This window comes from Lacerta agilis, chromosome 4, assembly GCF_009819535.1.
Source record: "Lacerta agilis isolate rLacAgi1 chromosome 4, rLacAgi1.pri, whole genome shotgun sequence".
NCBI lineage: Eukaryota > Metazoa > Chordata > Lepidosauria > Squamata > Lacertidae > Lacerta > Lacerta agilis.
In genome coordinates, this window is record NC_046315.1 from 26,511,182 (window position 1) to 26,533,489 (window position 22,308).

Below are 22,308 nucleotides of genomic sequence, written 5' to 3' on the forward strand. Positions count from 1 at the left end.
AAATTATAACCTAAACAGATGTAATTGGTTATCATTTTTGCTGCTGCCCCTCTTTAGTTTTCCTTCTACCTAAGTAGGTGTAAAAAGTCAACTTTGTGATAAAACTCAAAGATCAGAGGCACGTGGTTTTATGAAGTAGAGAAAATTGTTTAATGCTGAAATCTTAACAGAAAGGGGGGGAAAGGTTATTTCTGAAATAAAAAATATGGTTGCTCTGGCATCCTTAGGAAGGTGAGAGGAGTGCCTGTGTGTGGCATGAGTACCTCTTCTGTTATGTGATTGTTTAGTCTGCTCAGGTGTTGCCTGTTAGCACTCATGCAGAGGTTCCAGTCTCTGCGGCAGCATACACCATTGCTTCACTACAACAGGATAAAGGCTTGGAAAGACGGAGTTGCTATGTTCCATATCCTTTGACTTCTGAAGAAGATCAGAATTGGCTGGGGAATGGGGGATGAGTGAATTTTAAAGGGTCAAAACATAGTAGCAAGTCCCTTTCTCCCTTTCCACAGCTGTTTGAGGCTGCTTGAAAAGTACACAGGTGAAATATCCCATGCAATTACCTTACCTATATTGTGTTGCCAGAGATCTCCCCTTAAATCATTTTGAGAGAACTCTGTTGGAGTTATGAAGGTTAGTTGTTTAATTGGTTGTACTCCAATTTGCTTAATTTGAGTTTTCTCTCCCTCTCCCTCTCCCTTTCTTCTTCTTTTTAATGCAAATATTTCTTTTTAATGCAAATATTTATTTATAGGCCTTTGCAACAATGTAGTGTTATGATAGAGCAACTTTCCATAACTTTTTCCTAAGCTTGACTGGGGATTTCTGATATTTTGAAAAATTGACGACATAAAACAATTGTTCTTAGTAGGATCAAATATGATGTTGTACAGTGGTTAAAGAGTGTGATGTGAAACCCTTATTGTGAATTTCACTTCAGCAATGCACCTTCTAGTTGGCCATCAGCAAGCTGCTTTTATCTTGAGCGCAGTCTCCTGTCTACAGCATGAAGATGATAATAGTTATTATTTAAAAAAATGTAAATGGAGGTTGTTTATATATTACAATTGGGCTGTAAGTATTGCACTGAGGAATGGGAAAAACTGGGCTCAACTACTCATTCAGCCACAAATCTTACTGGTTGATTTTGATCCAGGTAAAATATCTTAGCCTCACAGGGTTGTTGTGAGGATGAGGAGAAACACCATGCATGCCACACTGAGCTCTTTGGAGGAAGGGAGGATAGAAATTCAGTGCATTAAGCTGAAATGTTAGCTACTGAATATGTTTGTCAGTTTCGGGAAATAGGGCACTTTGATTATGTTTGATTTTAAGCATTCTTAAAACTAAATGTTTTAAAATCTAACCTTAAAATCTAATTTAAAACTAAATGTTGTAAAATCAAATAAGTAATATTTACATGTTTGATATTTAGCTCTTGGTTTACATATAATCTAGTTAGCGAACTATTTGGTTCATAATTTAGACTGCAATCCTGCCTTCAGTTATGTACCATGCTCATATCTTTGATTTCCTTGTGCAGCTGTGGGTAGGATGGCAGGAAGCCATTTGGAATGTTTAGTATTCTTGAATCAGGGCAGAATCTATATTTTTCACTTAATTATGTAAAAAAAAAATAGTTTGTCTTTTACCATATGCTCAAAAAATGAAAATATAACAGTAGAGAATGATATTATGCCTAAGATCTGGAATTCCTGTTTCTGGAATGCTATAAATCATTTCATTCACACACACACACACACACACACCCACCCTTGGGAAATTGTTCAGTGGCTTCTTTTTGAAAAAGGAAGCAAGTACAAGAGGTCAGAATTGTGTGTGCCAGGTAGGTGGCCTATCCTAAAACCCCATAACTACCTTGCTGCTCTCAAGTGTGGTGGAGGACAGTAACCTGTTGCTAGTGTAAAATGAAGAATTAACTCTTGTTCCAGTCAGCTTGTCTATGCAGGATTGTGGCACACAATGCTGTCTTTTACCTGAGGCACCAAAATGTCTTAGGCTGGCTCTGGAGTTCAGTTTCGTAACAGGTTCATCACAGTGTGCCTCTTAGGTGTGTCTCTTCCAGCATACCTAGAGTTTTGTCCACTATTGATAAAAGATTATTGATACAGGAATGCTAATTTTCAAGCTTAATTTTTTAAAAAATAATTTTGTTTTGCAGAGACTCCTGCTGTATTTCCAGATAACATAAAAGAAAAAGAAACTCCGACGCCCATTGAAGATATTCAGCTGGAAAGCTCCATTCCTCATACTGATTCTGGAATTGGAGAGGAGCAAATGCCCAGTATCTTGAATGGGACAGACTTAGAAACAAGCACAGGTCCTGATGCTATGAGTGAACTATTGTCTACTTTGTCTTCTGAGGTGAAGAAATCTCAGGAAAGTTTAACAGAAAGCCCCAGTGAAATTCTGAAACCTGCATCCTCAATATCAAGTATCAGCCAAAGCAAGGGCATCAATGTCAAGGAAATATTAAAAAGTCTGGTGGCAGCCCCTGTTGAAATTGCAGAATGTGGGCCTGATCCTATTCCGTACCCCGATCCTGCACTAAAGAGAGAAGCTCAGCCTATTCTCCCAATGCAGTATCACTCCTTTGACAGGTATATGGCATGATTGATTCACTTATTATGATATATTAATATTGGCACTTGAACGTTTATATTGTCTGTAATATGTTGATAAAAACTGCAGTGAAAATACAGCTGGTTTACATCTATGTGCACTGCCTTTCTATAAACAGTCCCTATTGTTTATGGGAAAGGTATCTGGATTGAATTGTGTCTTTTAACAGCTATGTCTAATTAGTAGTCAATGAACATATCTACTTTATAAAGCTATAACTTTCCTCAACATACAACAAAGCTTTTCATCTTGAAATACAGAAGTGAAAGAAAAGAGCCAAAAAATACTAAGGCAAATTACCCAGTCTTCACAGTGTCAGCCACTTAATTTTTTTATAGTTGGCTTTGAGACCGATATGTATTTGCATCAGGCAGTCATTCAATCAGAACCTTATTCACTGGACCCTTACCACTTCACATGCGTTTGTTGCTAACCGTTGTTGTAACGAGAAGGGGAGAGGGTGTGATTAAAACAGCATCTCCCAGAGTGGCTGGGGAAAGACAGTCATTTGGGTGGGGTACAAAATTAGTAATATTATTATCATTTATAAACTTGAGGAAGTGTACAGGAAACTTCAAACACTTGTAGTGCACTTAGAGTGAATTCATTATGCATATTGATCTGTATTTGCAAAGTTCATTTCTGTAGTTCTTACTGTGTATGGTATTGCCCAGTTCACACATCTTGCTAAACCATAGTGGGTAACCTCTAATGTGGTCTACCATCCCCTGTTCAACAAACCAGGACTGAGCACATGGTTTCATAAACTTGTTTGACTCAGTTAACCAGAAATAGAATAAACCAGAATGTCCCTAATTTTGTCCTAATGGTAAAGTGCAGTTTCCTCAAAACTGAAAGTGGAAGCTTTCAATCTACACATGTGTGATAGAGGAAATGAGGTTTGCTCACTACAGTTAGTTCCTACAGTGCTAAAAAAGGGGGGTTTGACATGACCATCTGTGTTGGTTTAATAAGAAATATGCTAAACTTATTTTTCCAAAACTATGCATGCAGCTACTGGCCACGGGCTTCTTCAAGCCCTTTTATATCACTAGAGAGTCTTAACAATCTCATTATTAGCATTCTAAACCTCTATCTCTGCAGGATTGTGGTGGTTCTTGCAAATTTTCAAATCACCACAGGGATTATTATTTTTTTTAGAGCATTAAAGTATCTAAATGCCAGGTGTTTTTCCCTCCAGTTGCTTAGTTTAATAATAATCTGTTTAAAAAATCTTTTAATGTCCAAAATCACACAGAAATTAAGTGCTCATAATCATACAGAAGTTACAACAAAAGGAATATGTTGAATAAACAGAAGTGGTAGAATCTTAACAGTGCTGTCCTATGAAACATTATGAACATTATGAACATTATAATTCATTTTAAAGTATGCAGAATTGGAAATGTAAAAGCAGAGAAACATGTTTCAGCGTATCTTACGGAATAGGTCTTCTGTGTAGTTAATGTATTCAGCAGTTCAAGTACTATCGAATGTAAATGATGAGGTGATATTGATGAAAGGAGGGATTGAGGTCTCGGGGGGCGCTGATGACGGATTGAACAGAAGCGCCCTTGCACTGCACGTAACTCAAGTCTGTCGTCTTCACTACTCAAAGCCATAATGGAAGGTGGCAGTCTGAAATGAGTTGCCACGGCAAAGAGTATTATTTTTGAAATGCTTTCACACAAATCACTAGGCCCTGCATACAACTTAGTTTCATGCTTTAATGTCATCAGGAGGCACAAATTGGTGTGTCTAATTGTTTGCCACCTGCCAGCAAAATGAGCTGCCAGCTAGCCAGACGGGTTTGATTGTCCGTCAGCTATTCAATAGATTGAGAGTGACAACATCAAAAATTTCACTTCAAACTCTGAAGCTTTGAGCAGCTTTTCAGAGACCTCTTCCCCACAAGTGCTTCTGGACAACTGCATTTTTCAATCAGTTTCAATATATTGTTGCCTTCTGCCTCATCTGTCTTAAGGTAGTTGTAATTACATTATGAGCTATATAAACAGATTTCTCTAGTCCTGGAGTCTGGACTCATCTTAAAATCACATCAAAATAATGTGTAGACCATATTTGTAGAAGCACAAGTTGCTCTAGACTTACAACTGTTCTAGAGTAAGCATAATGAATTCTCTTTTTATATTTTTCTCTACATTACTAACAAATATGCATACACTACATATTGTCACAGTTACTAATTTTTTTAAAAAAAAACTTAGTGAGTTTGCATACTTTTGTAAACCAAGAAATCTTTAACAAAAAAATATGTTTTAAAAAAAAACTTCATTTTTTTTTTAGTCTTCCACAGAGAAGAGGTCTGGTATATTACTCAACATTGGCTATGTCTGGCTTGAAAGCATTCTGTTGTTAAAGTAATCTTTTTTTTTTTTTTTTTTTAAATAGAGACTGCAGATGTAAAAATATACTTGTAGATCATGATCTAAAAGTATGTACACCAGTGTGTTGTTTTTTTTCCATAAACCCAGCACCAACAATTTCCAAACGGCTTTTTAAACTTAAATGAATTTAAGAAGCAGGTTGCCTAAAAGAGAACATAGCAACAATGAGCACGTGTTATTTGGAAGCAGTTTCCCTTCCACCCATTTTCCCACTAAACCTCCAAAGTGTTGTTTAAACTACAGGGACTTATTAACAGGAGAAGCAAGGGGATAAACTGTTCATGGTGTGCATTTTAGTCTCTAGATTCTATAACTGTCTTTTGGGGGGGGGAGATGTTCATTCACAATTTAACTGGGAACTTCATGTAACTTTCACACATCTAATGTAAAAGCTAACTGCATTCAGAGTACTTTAAAAATACACTAATTCTGAACATATTTGTGTTCTATTCAAGCTTTTCATTGCTCAAAGTACTAAATCTTTTGTTCTACATATATTCGTGATCACATCTGTAATGGGTAAACATATGAACTGTTTGCCTTGGTCATTTAGCAATAGCATTTTTAACTCTAAAGTATTCACTAGCCTGCCTGAACATCTAAATAGGGTCTTTGGATTGTGGCCTTTGTGTGTTCAGGCCCTTGAAAGTATCATTTGCTCTAAAAGTGTGTTTTTTGTTGTATCTAAAAAAATTAAACGACTCAGTTTAAATACTACTTCTAATCTTAAATTTCTCTTTGCTGTATTTTGATTGTTATTTTAAACTTTGAAACTGAAACATGCACAGTAGGATGTTCTGCCTCTTGCACAAATTCTTGTATTTTTTTTTAGCTTTATGTTATACTGCACAGTTGTCTTGAAACCTTTTATTTTGACACTGATTTATATTTGCAACAAATGTTTACTCTAATACAGATCATCTAGTTCTCTTATTAGCTAGTAAAAATGAATCATCACTTGTGCGTGTGTGTTGTGTGATATTGAATATATTAAGATCGATGATGTGTCCTTACGGGAAAAGGGGTTGAGTCAGAAATTCTAGCAACTATACCAGGGAGGGGTGACCTCTGGCCCAGGGTCCGAATGCAGCCCTCCAGAGTCCTCTATCTAGTCCTTGGGACTTTCCCTAGGTTACATCCTCTTCATGGGCCACATGCCTCATGCTCCATGGCCACCTCAAATGCTTTTTCCTGGCTGGAATTTCTTTGAACTTTGATAATGTCTCTTATTTGCCTAGTTGGAGGATAGATAGCTATGGATTTGGGTGGTTGGGTAGAGACCTCTGGTATGTGTGTGACTGGAATGTAACCTACTGTACACATCCATTGCTTTGTCTACTATTACTCCCAGAAAGTTGCCACAAGAGAATATATCCCTTAGGCTGAAAAGCATTCCCCACCCTTGCTCTATAACAGGGCAGTCCAACTTTCTAACAGGGCAGTCCAACTTCATGAATACGAAATCCAACATGAGCTCCAACTTAATTATGCCAAGACCAAAATAATGGTCTTTGCTGCTCGACCGAAACTCCATTCGTGGTCGATTAATGGTATTCCCCTAGAGCAGGTTAGCTGCTTCAAATACCTGGGCCATGTAGTACGATCAAACAGGTCTTTCTTGGCACACAGAGAATACATAGCCACAAATGCATCTAAAGCAGCCTTGCTGATTAGATCCTTGTATGCCAAGAAACAGGCACAAACAGTGGAAGTTGCCCTGAGACTCTTCCAAATGAAAGTCCTTCCACTACTACTGGTGGGCATTGCTTTGGGTTCACGTAGAGATTTTGAAAGATTGGAATCTATCCAGTCGCAATTCCTTAGGGCCATTCTCAGGATCCCCCCTTCCGTTGCGGGTGCGGTCATGAGACTAGAGACCGGCTGCCAAGCCTTTAGGTATGTGGCCCTGAAGGCAAAATTATGGCTATGGCTCAAGTTATGCTTTAGACCGGTGGGTTTGGCCCCCCTGATACTGAAGGATAATTTTAAATCACCATGGGAAGGGGAGGTGGTGGAGGAAGTGCAGAAGTGCGGACTGTCCTCCCTTTATATAGAGTCCATGACTTATAGACATGCTAAAGCGGTGATCGCTCAGAGATTGGGGGATATCGCCAGACACGAGGACATAGCCCGCGTGAAACCTGGGATGTTTCTGGGGGAGCAGGTGTATCGGGCTGCACCAGCCCGTTACCTGGCAGATATCCACTATGTGGAATATCGCAGACTTCTCACTGCGGCCAGACTGAACGTTCTTGATTCGGCGGTTTTGAGGGGAAGATTTAGAGGAGTTCCATATGATCAGAGAACGTGCCATTGTGCTTTAGGAGAGGTAGAATCCACAGAACACATTCTACTGAGTTGTCCCTTTTATAACGATTTAAGGCAGTATCTCATAGCCCCATATTTATCCCAGTTTAGCTCTCGATTAAGAGAAAGGCAGGTAGCATATCTGCTGAATAAGCCCACTGGGAAAATAGCCTTATCTGTGGCTAAATTCCTCTTCCTGGCGCTCAAGTGTCGGAAGCGCAAAATCGAATGTCTCGATGTGGGTTATCTGTATGAGGTTTACTAGTGCTGTCCTATTTTTAATTGTGTATCCCTCTGATGTTTTTAGTTCTATAATTTTGTATTGAGAAATGTTTTTCTTCTTTCTGACTATCGGTCGAATAAAGGATTTGTACTTGTACTTTCTATACCAAGTGGCCCACGAGAGTACTTTGACACAGAACCTCCTGGCCAGACACTGCATTGTGGGGCGAGGAGCACGGCCAAAATTTGAAAAAACCCTCCAGCCTTCACACTGCTTTCCCAAAGCTGGGGAAGCTCTAACGTGACTTTGGGAAGGAGGCCAGAGAAGTCTAGGACCCCATCAGGGGACCTCAAAAGCCCAGTGCCTTGCTTACCAAGCTTTGTAAAAGCGATGTGAGGACTGGAGGGGGCACCAAATATTGTTGAGGGCCGCCAAAAAAGGCCTTGGGGACCGCATGTGACCCTTGGGCCGTGTGTTCGACTTCTCTGTTCTAGAACATAAACATTAATTGGCGCTTTTCCACAAAGGGGATTGAGGGGGGGGGTACAGTTGTCACAGTAACCTTTTCTGATTTTGTGTTTACTTCTTCCTCTGCAGGAGTGTTGTAGTGCCAGTGAAAAAACCTCCTCCTGGAAGCCTAGCTGTGACCACAGTTGGAACTGCCACAGCTGGAGGTGGACTCCCACCCAGTAGTACACCTAATATATTTGCTGCTACAGGAGCTACACCAAAAAGTATGATTAATACAACAGGTATTGTCCTTAGATATTTTTGTGAATCTTGTCTTTTTCTTTCTGCTTGTTTTTGTTGGTATAATTTGGGTATCCTTTTGTGTTTGAAGTACTTCTGTAGTAAGTGCCTCCAAGCACTCTCACTCTCTAACCCTGCTCAGGCACAAGATTATCCCCAGCTGAACCATTTTGATAAGCAAACATACTGCATTTTATATTGGATCCATCTAATCTCGCAAAATTTTCTACACAATTTAGTCAATTGTAGAAAAAGGACAAAAATAGTGTGGCTCACTGGAAACATTTAATTGTATTATAGCGTGTCGGTTGCCTGCAAATTTCTCTAAGAAGCCTCAGAGTCCTTGACTTTTTATTGATTTAGTGTAAGTCGTCTTATGCTTGAATCTACCTGAGTAGGCATTCATTAAAAAAAATGGGGGAGTTAATTGCTGCCATTTTTCTCATTTCCCATTTGAAATATTTACTGGAATAACTATTCTGAAAATGTTGTTGTATGGGCTTTTCAGATGTTTAATAACATAATTGTTAATCAAGGGCCCTGTACACTTATTTCAATATAACTGTGGATGATTGCTTGCTCTATGCTAGCTGCATTTGGGTAAATTATATCCTTTTCCTTCATGTCTTTTCATTTACCCTGTATGTATTATATGTCAGTTGCAAACATATGCCAACAATAATGTCCATAGTAATTTTAGCCTGTTCTAGGCAGCTTTTCTCAGTACATCCAGATGCTGCCCAGCTTATAATATTTCCTAGGGGGGTTTCTTTCAACCAGCACATAGCACTGAACAATTTACTGCAGAGTGAAGATTTCACTTTAGTCATTTAGGATGCAGTTCTAGTCACACTTTCCTGGTAGCAAGTCGTGTTGCTGTTGATTACAGCAGAATTTAAATTGCGTAAACATGCAAAGGATTGTACTGTTTGAGGCATTTTCTGTTCCCAAATTCCCCTTTTCTGCTTAAAGTAGTTTTGTATGACACTGAAAATGTTTTGTAGGGTTGTTGTTGTTTTTAAAGAGAAATCAGATTGTATTGCTGATTTAGAGTAGTGAATTGTCATGTGGGGATGACAATAGTTTAGACCTGGATTTTTAATTTTAGTATTTAAATCATGATGAATGTTTAAACAACAGGAATCGGTTTGGAAAAAAGTATTTGAAGGTGAATATTTTTGAGCCATGTGTGTAACCCTTTCCTATCATTTGGATTGTAGACTTTTGTAAATTAAGTTCTCTTTACTAGCCCCTCCTCAGTACAATAATTTGATATTGAGTCCCCCTTCCCCCATGGCAGTCGTTACATTGTTATGGGAGGAATTTGAAATAGTCTAAATATATATAGCAGGATGTTAACCTCATGATGTGAAAGGGAATAGATTTAATCTAATTAAAAAATTTTTTTAGTACTTTCTGGTTGAGTACATTCAGATGGATCCAGACTTTAATCCCACTGAATTTTTGACTAGTTTAAGAGCCATTGATTTCAGTGTGACTAAAGCATGATTAATGTAGGATAGTTCCCAGCTCCTTACATTGGGGAAAGCTTTTCTGCTTAATTTTTGTCTCGTGAGCTATTTGTAAAAAAATTAAGTCAATTGTTCCTTAGTTACGATGTTCAGAAAATATGTTTATTTACTGTGAAGTTGATGCATTGTTTTTCAGACTGAATGTACTCTGTTTTGGGGATAGGTGCAGTGGATTCAGGATCGTCATCGTCATCGTCGTCCTCTAGTTTTGTGAATGGTGCTACCAGTAAGAACCTACCTGCTGTTCAGACAGTTGCACCAATGCCAGAGGATTCAGCTGAAAACATGAGGTATAGTTTATAAATTATTCTAGGAGGTGGACTGATTGGCAGTTTCTACTGGACCACCTAGAACCTGCTCGATACAAGGATTCTTGAACAGAGTTTTGGACTAGGTAGATCTTTGTTTCATCCAGCTAAATGTCCTATATGCCCTTAAGTAGAAATATAGACTCACAATCAAGATAGAACAGTTATACATTTACCAGTTGAGAACCTTTGATTTGCATTTTTTTTTAATTTGCCATTTTAAAGGACATTGAACTCTTAACATTATAAAATAAAAAGTTAGACCATGCATAACAGAAACCAGCCTACTCCTTTTTCTCAGTCAACTAGATTTGCCTTCATATATTTTCATGGAAAACTGTTATATAAATTTAGAAATAAATAAGGTTAAAATGAAACGTATAAAATATTCTGTGGAAATTGGGAGTTTTTGTTTGTGCTTATCAGTGCAAAGGAAGTGACTAGCAAATTCCAGTTTAGCCAAATCTTCTCCATAATGTCTTGGAGACAAAAAATAATAATAGGTGGAAATAAAGTAGGTTAATATTATCTTCAAATGTAAGCTGTTTGTCATAAATACCAATTATTATTGAGAGCAGGACAAGAGGCAATGGACTTAGGTCACAGGAGGGTTAAATATTTATGATAATCTTCCTGATAATTGAAAATGGATCGTGTTGCCTAGAAAAAAATATAAATGGGTAATTGTAATCGGAGATTGGGTAAACATTTTTCAATATAGAGAATCCTGCCTTGGTGTACAGAGGGCTGGACTACATGACCCTTTCTTAGGAGCTCTGTAACTGTATCATAGATTGCACTGTATCATAGAAAAGAATGTATTTTCCCCCTTCCCAATAAATCCTAACTGGCTGATTTCAGAGGGATTTTAGTGCAAATGTTATAAAGAGATTAATATATTTTGAACCTTTTTTAGGTTCACTGAATGTGGGAAAAGGGTTACTGCAGGCCAGATGGCCAGCTTCCATTGAAATATAATACAGTGTATAAAACTATGTTTGTTACAAGCTGCTCTTGTGTGTCTTGATAGCCAATCAAATTTTATAAAGCCTATCCATCTTAGTCAAATAACTGTAAAAAAATTATGGACGGATTATGTGCCTACTTTTCTCCTTGCTCACTGATCAATCTAGAAAAAAAGTCCTTATTAGAAAGTCAAAGATTGTGTTACAGGCTTTTTGATAGTCCATTTGGAATGTCATCTTCTGGCTGGCTCTCTTGGATATTAAAATAGCTATATTGCTTAGGGAATAGTCTATTGATTCCCACTTTGTGATTGTTGAACTGTATTTATTTAAGCATTAATTTCAGAAGTGTGTTTCCTCTGTGATTAAAAATGCTAATAAGTAGAAGTTTTCCCTATGGTTTCTTACATTTTCTTCTATTTCACCATTCAAAATGTCATTGGATTTTACATAAAACATGGTTTTCCATAAGTATATATTAAGACAACCTTATTTTTTAAAAATTTCTTCCTATGGCCTCTATACTGCACAGTTGCATTTAGTTTAAATAGCAAAATAATCAGTTTCTAACTCTCAATTGCTAAGCCCCCTTTCTTTGTCTCCAGATACAGGTAGGTAGCCGTGTTGGTCTACCATAGTCAAAGCAAAATAAAATAAAAAATTCCTTCCAGTAGCACCTTAGAGACCAACTAAGTTTGTTCTTGGTATGAGCTTTCGTGCGCATTGCTTTTGTGAGCATGTTACAATGAAAACAAAATGCTTCTTTAGGAGGATAAAATTCCAGTAATGGCCAGTTATATATATATGCTTTTAATTTGTTCCCAAGAGAAAATTTCCAATAATCACAAAGAATACAAGCTTTATATCTCTTTACTCAGTTGGATATCCTATGAAGGGCCGGCCTAGGACATTTTGCCACTTGAAGCAAAACAGAAAATGGGGCCGCCCCCACCTCTTTCTCCTCCACCGTCTCCTCTGCCTCCTCTGTTGTTGAGGCAGCGAACAGTGTGCTCCTGGGGGCAGATCTGCCTCCAGCCTACGCCATGAGGCAACTGCCTCTCTGAGGCTAATTGGTGGGCTGGCTCTGATTCCATAAATATCTTTCCATGTGTTTTTATAACAACTGAGTGAGCATTATTGGGTTGGGGAATAACTTTAGGATAGGCTTTGATAGTTGTGTCAGAATAAATGCTCAGTAGAACTGTGTTGGAGAAAATATACTCTTGGTCCAAGGTGGTTAGGGGGCCCTACCGGTAGTTTATTTCCCCAAATAGGGCCTCTGTTCTCCCCAAAATGAATTCATGAAATAAAGTACCACAAAATATGTCTTGTGACTACCAAAAATACTCCATGTGTGTATAGTTTCGCAACTCAGCAAAACACCTGCAAAACATTTATCAACCTTGATAAACAAAAATAAAATACTCTGAGCATGTGCAGTTCCACATTTTAAATTCACTTTGTTCATCCTTGTTTTGCTTATTTCCTGCCTTGACCCAGTCACCAACTCTCAGCCTACTCTTCTCCACCTGATTGTTGTTAAGAAACAGAAGGAGGTCTAAAATGAATGGAAAAGGGAACTTGCTTGCATCAAATGTTTGTTTCTTTAACCAGAGTAATATATCTTTGTACTATAAAGCAAAATAATTTTCTCTGGGACCTTACCCCTTCAGATTAGTATAGCTCCAAGGCTTCAATCTGGCTTGATTATTGTGTGTAAACCCCACTTGTGTTCAGTTGAGCTTATTCCCAGGTTGGATTGATTCCTAAGAGGAGTTAGTTGAGGCCTGTAGCCACTGGAGGTAGGCCTCCATTTAATTTTTTTAAGTTTTACAGGTTTACCTTTACAGGTAAAATGTTTAGGAAAAACACACATTCTGTGTTTTCCCTAATTGCACAGTAGAAAAATAAAACCTGCTTCCATTTTCCTAATGGGAAAACCATTGTGAATAGCTAACAGGATTTAAAAATGTAATATAATAAATTCAATTCTGTTAAATAATAATTTAATTGTGTTACAAGTATGATTTGATTTTAAACCCCTCCTTTATAAATTGACTTTGAACATAGTAGGCTGCTTATAAGTTCTGTTTTATTTGCAGCAGTACTAACCCCTTCACTATCAACCTTTCCACCCTAACCTCACAAAAAAGCAAAGGCTGGAATCTTGTACCCACCTCGCTTGGAGTAAGCCCCACTGAATACAAAGAGATTTGCTTCTCAATAGACATGTATACCATTTTAATGTAAGTTTACTATACATTGAATTCTTCATGAGAGCCTGGATGTAAGCGCCTGCACAGCCTCTTTGCAAAGTTTTCACATTTTGAAGTTACAAAATGTAGGTCTTTAGAACTGTGGAGATCCCAAGGGCTTGAAAATGAGGCAGAAACAGGAAAAAAAAGTACAGGAAAGGGGAAGGGAAAACAGCAGGTCTTAGGATCCCATGGATTCCTATAGCCTGGCACCAAAACAACTCCCATGTTAATCACAGTCCTGACTTAGCTGATTTACTAAAAAGTCTGAAAGGCAGAAGCAGTGGGGCTGGCGTATCTCTCAGAAATTTCTGAGAACTGTATATGCACAATTTGCTTCATAATGCTCTTTCTAGGAGGGCTATAAAACAGAGTTGCAGGCATGAGCCCTGGTGCAATTGCTTCACTTGCACCATTATAATCCAGCAGTGCTTTAGCCATTTTAAAGTTTGTTCTTGTAAGCAGTGGAATAGTTGAGTCCTCTAAGATGATAAAAAAGATAATGCTTATATTTAAGAGACTGTGCTCATATTAACATGCTCTTTCTGGTATAGCGTTGCAGTCGTGGAAGAGAGGAGGCTTGAGCATTTCCCCTGCAATATGTAGAACTGCCCTGAGATCTATGGAGATAGGGCAGTATAATAATAATAATAATAATAATAATAATAATAATAATAATAATAATAATAATATAGATAGATAGCCTATGGTGTAGATTGGTCTTCTCATTTGAATTCTCAACTGCACCGGGACCTGGCTCAGTACTGAGTTTAGTCCCATGTTCTATTACTAGAACTGCCTACTAACATAGGCTAAGCAGCTATGGAATATACAAGTTCTGGGCTTATTTTTTACAAGGTCTCAAACCTCGAGAGACTGCAGTTACATGGCTCACCACATGAGGTAATGGTCAGCAGTTCCTGATAACATCTTGATAGCTTTGCGCCCCAAACCAATCTTCCTGAACCATCTACTGTGGTTGCCACATAGATTACATGGCCCCCTCCCCGGGTGGAATGCAGTCTGGCCTTTGGTAGATACAATGCACTCACATCTATTTCTGATTCTTAAATGTGCAATAGTTGTTTTATTTTGTTTTTATGTTAGGGTTTCACAAATGCACCAAAAACTATCCAGTTGTGATGAGCTCCTATATTCAAGGTAAAAATAAATTTCCAGTCCCAAAAAAAAGCATGTGAAATCTTGGCCACTGGGGATCCAGGACAGAGTTCAGATATTTACAGAACAGTTTTTGAACAGTCTAGGCCAGTCCTGGGTGATTTTGCAAACTTGTGGTCCTGCAAAGATGACCAGAGAGCTGTCAGCTCCAACTACAACTGTGCATCATCTGTAGTTCTGCTTTAGCTGTCGTAAGCATACATAGTTGCTGTGACCTGCTACATCATAAAAACATGTCAAATGGCTTTGAATTTATAGTAGATAGCTTATGGGAAGTGGTGCAACTAGTTAACTTTAGACCCTCAACTTAACAGTGTTATTGGAACCCCTTTAGATGTTCATGTTGACACTAGGTCTGTTTGCCATCATTGTCTCCTCATCAGTTGCTCTCTAGTCAGGCATTTGGGGCCTCACCTTCAGCCACAAAGTTCAGCCCTATGTGCACCACTGTTAATAGGTAGTGGTAATTTAAAGTTGCTTTCCTTTTTATTGGGTGAAAAGCATACAGGATGTACCTAGCAGTGGCTATTTTTGCCATTATTAATAAATTATTTCCATTTATTAGTTATTTAAACTAATAACATAATAAATATGTCCATCTCCAAGTTGGTTAACATTATCTATTTAAAGAAGCAGTTCATGCCATGTTTTATTAACGTTATGAATGATTGTATTCATTTTGTTATACTATATATATTTGTAATCTGCCTTGAACACATGGAAAAGAGGAAATAAACTTTAAAATTAATGAAATGGTGTTTTCCTTAACTACTCTTTGTTTCTCCCTCTTTAGTGTTTGGTAATATCTGTACAATTCATAGCAATGGGGGGTGGGGAGTGGGTAGAGACAATACAGTATGGGGAAGACCTGAAGAGCATCTCCTTTGTATGCAGGTGTTCCCAGGGTCAAACCCTGGTATATCCATATAAGGCTGGAAATGACCCCTGCCTGAAATCCCAGAGAGTCACGGTCTTCCAGTGTAGACAAAACTTGAGCTAGATGGACCAATGGTCTGATTTGGTATAAGGCACTTTCTACATTCCTTTCTAAGTTTATGTCTTACAAAAATAAAGTACTTTTTGGCTGTGATTTGCAAGGACATCAGACTAGAAAATGAGAATAGAAACTGGACATACGATGTATACACTGCATAAATAAAGCAATAATTGATGACCCAATGTTTGAAAGGTTATTTGAATGGGACAGTTGTAATAGCTTTGTCATGTCACTTGTAAAGAATGCAAAATTAAGTTAATTTGTACATTAGAAACTGTGGGATTTAAACATTTGAACAAGTTAATAAACCATTGCAAACTCTTCTTTAAAAATAGTACTGCCTGAGGTGGTGGTGTTGATGTTTAAAAAGAAACCTGATTGTCAAGTTGAAATGGTCAATGGCTGATATGTTTGTGTCTGGCACAAGATGCAAAATGTTGGCCATGGCTAGGTTTTTGGGTCTTTTGATTGCTAAAACAAAAATACCTCTGAGGGGGATGGTCTACATGCACTTTCCCAATCTGGTACTGCTTTACTTTAGCATAAATAGCCAACTTAACTGCACACTCATGAGCACATGCTAAAGAAAAGCCCAGCATTTAGTCAAGTGGCCTAAGAAAATCAAGGCTACAATCCAGAGTACGATTTAACATGAAATGGGTGCAACTGAACTTGGGAGGACTAATTTCAAAGAAATCATGACTAAGGTAGAGTGTTTTCCAAATAACGTTTAGCACTCAAACAAAAAATGGATTAAACTTTAAATTGCTTATATGTTATAAATGCATCAGTATGAAGGCCAGACATATTTTAATTTATCCATATATTATCTCTTTTGAGGAAAACAGAAAATGATAGACTCTGATTTATTTAGTATATATAACATATTATGATGCAGTAGGTTTTGTCACTTTGGTGATACCTGTGTTGCTGTATTAGCTTAAATTATTTTAATTACTGTGGGTAATATCTAGCTAAGTAATACTTAGTGTAGACCCATTGATTTTAACTGTGGAGATGTACATTCCTCAAATTCTGGGAAGCATCAATAAGTTGTGTGATATCTTGCGTTGCTTGTATTTCTAGACCCAATGTACTTTGTTTTCAACAGCATCACTGCAAAGCTTGAGAGAGCTTTGGAAAAAGTGGCCCCACTCCTACGGGAAATCTTTGTGGATTTTGCCCCTTTCCTGTCTCGTACTCTGCTGGGCAGTCACGGACAAGAGCTCCTAATAGAAGGTAATACTTTATCATTATTGTTAATTCTTTTAAAGAAGTAGAGCTTGCAATTATGACATCTCGACCAAATTTTCAGTTCCAACATAATTCATATATACTATCTGATGTCGATGCATTGGCCATCTTCACATGTAACACTGAGCCAAACTGTGGCTTAGTGCAAACTTGTTGGCTCCCAAAGAGGAGATTGCTGCTGCTTTGTTCTTTCCTGTACTTGGAAGCTAGGCCAAGGTTCAGCAATGTGTGTTATCCCAACTAGGATCGTGGTTAAACTTTCCTCTCACTAACCACTACCTGTAGCCACCATTCCTCTGCACCCAAATGGTCCATGACAGTCAATCACCACCAGTTCAGACCCTATGCTTGAAATTTTGATTCCTCCCCCATCCATCACTTTACACATTTTGCCACCCATTCTCACATCTTTCACAGGGACTGGGGAAAAAATAACCAGTTACACTTGAGAATTCATTGCTACCAGGGCACTTAATGAAGTAACTGAGTATCTGCTCATCTTTGCTAATTATCTCAGTTAACTTTTATATAGAGATATATTGAAATAGGCCTTCTCAAGCACTTGCAGCAGTAGCTGATAATGTAAAAGAAATCCATAAATTAAATTTTATTATAAATTTCACAGCAGGGATATATTTTTTCAATTGCATACAGTACTAGTTCTGTCATAAGCAGAAACAACATGTGGATTCTGCTTACTGTGTGTATTCTCTATAGCTCAATGGAATTTGATGCATATGCTCTGCAGGGCTTTTCATTGTGTTACTTGATGCTGACATAAGAGATGTGTGCTGAAATGGCATACCTGAATGTGGCTTTCCAGCCTCTGTACTCTCTAGAATACTGAATGCTTCCTATACAAAAAAATCTTGTTTAGTTAAATATACCTGAAGAGGTGCCGTATTACATAAGTATGCCTGCAGTCAGGTTCAGGGAATGATTGAATGTGAATGATGAAAGGTTAAAGAGATGCTCACAATAGACATTAACATGCTTGCATTCCAGTGGAGGCAGTGCTCAGGGTCTTGACAATTTCCATGCTATTTGGCAGAAGATACTGTTTGACAAGAGAGATTGGGGCAGGGGGGAAGAAGCACTACACAGGAGGAAAAAAGCAGCAGCTGTTACCACAGGATTTTGGGGGTAATTTTGGTCGCAGCACAATCTGCTTTGAGCATTGTCCCATGTCCAGTTAGAGACGGGAAAATCTTTATCTGCAGTGCATAGTAGCAGATCTCAACAATTCATTGTAGTGCAGTTGCATCTGATACTTGAATAAACAGACATATTTAAAATCTGAAAGATAATGTGTCTTTTTATTTATGTCATATAATTTGTATCTTTTTATTTTAAATCAGTAGGTTACTTTGAACTTCAATATCTTGTTTGTAAGGTAGTGTTCATCATAGCAAGAAATTGTGGTCTCAAACTAATACCAGGAAATTTATAAGGTCAGACGTTCTTGGGGGGAAGGAGGAATCACCAGAATAACCCCCTTACTGGTGATTAATTGGAACACATTCTGTTCTCTCCACAGTAGGGTGGCTGGTACCCATTGGGGGCAGGTAGGGCAGAAGGCATAGAGCCTAACAGTATGTGGAGCTGGGCTCAATAACAGGCAGAGCCAACTTATTGTAGTTTAGTCCCTATCCTCTTCTATGCTTTCAAGTTCTACAGAAGCAACATTGAGACTAAGGAGGATGAAGATGCCAGCCAATACCATACCTTGGAATAGTAAGTAAGAAGGCAGGAAAGTGGGATTGGCGGAGAGGTGGACTTGGTCTGGAATTGTAAACTCCAATGGAACCCAAACTGCATTGAACTCAAATGGGTCTTACATGAACGGAGTATATCCATTCATCCCTAATTTTTAGCTTCATTGATTCATCTAACTGGACACTGCTAAGGAACTTGTATTGGAGTAGATGATATTTGTGTGACAGAGAAAACCAAAAGACGGTTATTATGCCTTGGTGTTCAAAGAAAGCTCTAAGCTCTTGAAATGCCTTTTAAAAGAAATCTTTACCTAAATCCTTCTAAATGTTCTGTGTTTTGGATAGTAGCAGTCTGTGCCCAGCTGTCTCTGAAGTACATGACATTTTATCCTTCTTGTTATGAGGTATTGATTATTCAATACTATCTGAACAGGGTTAGATGTAGGTCATGAAGGAGACATTGTTGAGACAATGTCATGGGGTGAAATTATCCTAGATAAAGATTCATTATGAAACTATATGTGTACATCACCAAAGCTGGAATGTGTGCAGAGGAGGGTACCAAGATGATGAAAGGCCTGGAAAGCAAGTCTTATGAGGAATGGTTGAGGAGTTTAGCATGGAAAAGAGGAGACAGAGAGGAGCTATGATAGCCATCTTCAAATATCTAAGGAACTGTCACATGGAAGATGGAGCAACCTTGTTTTCTCCTGCTCCCGAGGGTAGGACCTGAACCCATGACTTCAAGTTACAAGAAAGGAGATTCTGACTAAATATCAGGAAGAACTTATAAGAGCTGTTCAACAGTGGAATGGACTGTCTTGGAAGATCTCAAGGTTTGGATAGCTACATGTCGAAGTAGGCGATCTTTCAAATAAACCTAATTCCAAGCCATTATGACTTAAAAGGTCACATCCCATAAACAAACACCTGATATATTTCTAAAACAAGATTACCTCAAAGAAGAACATAACACTTGTATCTCCTCAATGTTCTTGACTAATACGGAGGAGAGGCAGAAGAGTGGAGCATAAAAGGCAATGATGTAAACTAGCTGGGATTGCAGCAGCTGGCCCTGAAAGTGCCAAGGAGGTCAAGCAGTGACCTGAATTTCTAGGTGACTCAGTGTAGTGGGCTGTACTACATGGTATATTGAGAACAAGCAAATAAGACTTGTTTCCTGAAGGGATGGTTTCCCTGAGACAAATAGACTGAGGCTGGGGCTAGGGAAAGGAAAGGATATTTTAAAGAAAAAAGGTAGTATGTTAAGCACTTAGAGGTAAGATAATGAATAGGCAATATGAGATTCATGAGCTAATAAAGGCAAGGTTCCTTAAAGCTATTCCACATTTGGACTTGAGTGCCAAGCACAACATGGGTGTGTACAGGGATGCCAACTTGAATAAAATATTGGAGAGGCCCAGGTAAGTCCCGCCCCAATACCGTCCATAAGACATGGCACACACACACCATTTTATTGAGGGGGGCAAGGGACCTCAGCCCCTAGGAGTTGGCTCATATGGTTGGATACCTGTGGACTTTCTTGTGCTGCAAAGGTGGAGGATCTGCAAATAGCTATTGATTAGGTTACCTTTTGGGCACTCCCAACTGGAAAGGACATATTTGTTTTGCCAGGGTAATTAATGACCAGATAGAAGTGTATGCTCATGTGGCAGTTGGCAAATAGATCAGGTATAGTTAGGCATTACCATATATCTGTTAGTATTTCACGCCTCCGATGCTGCATAGAATCATAGAATCATAGAGTTGGAAGAGACCACAAGGGCCATCCAGTCCAACCCCCTGCCATGCAGGAAACACCATCAAAGCATTCCTGAAAGATGGCTGTCAAGCCTCTGCTTAAAGACCTCCAAAGAAGGAGACTCCACCACAGATGAGATTGGTGTAAATCACATGCCTGTCTGGGAAGAGTCTGGGAACGGAAGACAGTCTTATCTCTTCCGCTGTATTAGCTATTGTACTGTACTTTTGCTTTTACTTCTGTCCGTTCTTCTCTCAGAGCTGGAGAGAAAGGATGCCATGAATCTTTTGTCTGTACATAGTGTGTAAATCAATATGTAGATTAGCTCTACAATGTCTCATGCTTCTTGCTGTGTTATGCTAGAAGATTAGTGTGCATATATCATTTGATATATGTCGCTGAAGCGCACTGGAGAAGAAGGGAAATGCCTTTTCCAGAGCTGCGCATACCGGAGGACGCTCAGAGTTCGGGGGCTGCAGGGGCACCCCAGGGTGTTTTTCAGCAATATCCAGCATTCTTGGCTCCTCTGAGTCAGTAGTGAATTTATCTCACGTTAGGAAGGGCAGCCAATCTGTGTCAAGGTTTGCTTCCTGCTTTTGCAAAGGCTAGAGCTGGTAGGGCAAAACTTCTGGAGTCAAGGGGCTGAGCGCTTTGGTAGCAGAAAACTCTTCAGATACCACATCCCATAAAGAAGCTGCATTGGAAAGCAGCATCCCCCCCCCCCCAGTTCAGAGTTATTACAGGTCTTTGTGCCATTAGCAGGCAATTTTATTTATGTATTACTGTTAGTTTGTATCTCATTTTTGAGGATACAAATCCTTCCCAAGTGATCTATAAGGAACATTTAAATTACCTATTTTTAAATCAAAAATTATATTAAAATATTTAAAAGTAATCAAGGCAAGGTCCTTCCCACTAGGCAGTTGATGGTAGGGAGAGTTCGGGCTTTTATCTTCCTTGCTTTGGCAGAGACTTGAGGGGCTGAAGTGAGGAGAAGAGTTCAGACTGGAATAGGAAGCTCCATTCACACAAAAACGTATACCCAGAACAAACTTAGTTGGTCCTTAAGGTGCTGCTGGACAATTTTTTAATTTTTTTTATTTATTTCATCTGTGTCAGACCAGCATGGCTACCAACTGAATCTGGGCCTTGCAGTGTAGTAGATCATGCTAATTGTGGGTGCTTTGACTGTAATGCCTTCTGCTTAGCTCTTTTTGTCAGATGTCTAATAGTTGATTGTGGTTTGCAGGTGATAAGTGTCCCATTAATCTTTTTGATCCTCCAGCTCTTGAGCATGAGAAAAGCTGATCAATTACAGCAATTGTCTCTTTAAATGAGATTTTTACATCTACTTCTTATTTTATTAATTAACTGTCTGCTTGTAAATCTGATAGAGTAGAATGCTAGCAGCTTCCTACAGCTTGTCCTGTCTTGCTGTACAATAAGATGGGGTTGTTAGCAAAATGGGCACAAAAGCACATTTATCCATTACCTGCAATAAATATACGTATTATTTTGTAGAAACAGTTTTATCTTCAGTGGCTCTTCATCAACGCATTTTTAAATCAATTTGCTTCTTCACCATACGTATGAACCTAGAGCTACAAGGAATGATTTTTACTAAAGGAACATAATTCATTTTTTTTTTTAAAAAATACATGTTTGTCATCCTATCATTGTTAGTTTAGCTTTTAAGCTCATTCAAATAGGGCTTGTATGAAATTAAGTGAAGATTACTTTCCCCCTAGCCTTTTCCTATAAGGAGACCTATAGCACTTGTATTTGAAAGGCTTTTTAAAGCTCTGCTTTATTAGATATTCTTTGTTTTATTATATAATAAATATAATATATAAATAAATTATATAATAGTGTACACTATTTAGAAAATTTAAAAATATTAAGCATTTTATAAATACATTTAAATAGAAAATATGATTTTAGAGCTTTTGCGAAGCTTGCCTTGGCACACGTTTAGACACAAGCTTTAGGGACTTGTAACATTCTCATTAGAAA

At 38.3% G+C, this 22,308-nt stretch overlaps 1 protein-coding gene across 12 annotated transcripts in view; it reads left to right on the forward strand.

Annotated features, from left to right (window-relative positions):
• Positions 1-22,308, forward strand: part of NBEA (neurobeachin) — a 364,492-nt gene that overhangs the window by 107,445 nt on the left and 234,739 nt on the right. For 8 of the 12 annotated variants that reach the window (XM_033146495.1, XM_033146496.1, XM_033146500.1 and 5 more), the window contains 5 exons: positions 2,180-2,618; positions 8,176-8,330; positions 10,024-10,150; positions 14,496-14,549; positions 16,676-16,803. In XM_033146495.1, coding sequence (XP_033002386.1) covers positions 2,180-2,618; positions 8,176-8,330; positions 10,024-10,150; positions 14,496-14,549; positions 16,676-16,803 — 903 coding nt within the window. The remainder of the gene's footprint in view (positions 1-2,179; positions 2,619-8,175; positions 8,331-10,023; positions 10,151-14,495; positions 14,550-16,675; positions 16,804-22,308) is intronic. The other 4 variants (XM_033146505.1, XM_033146506.1, XM_033146499.1 and 1 more) reach the window with 2 other exon arrangements.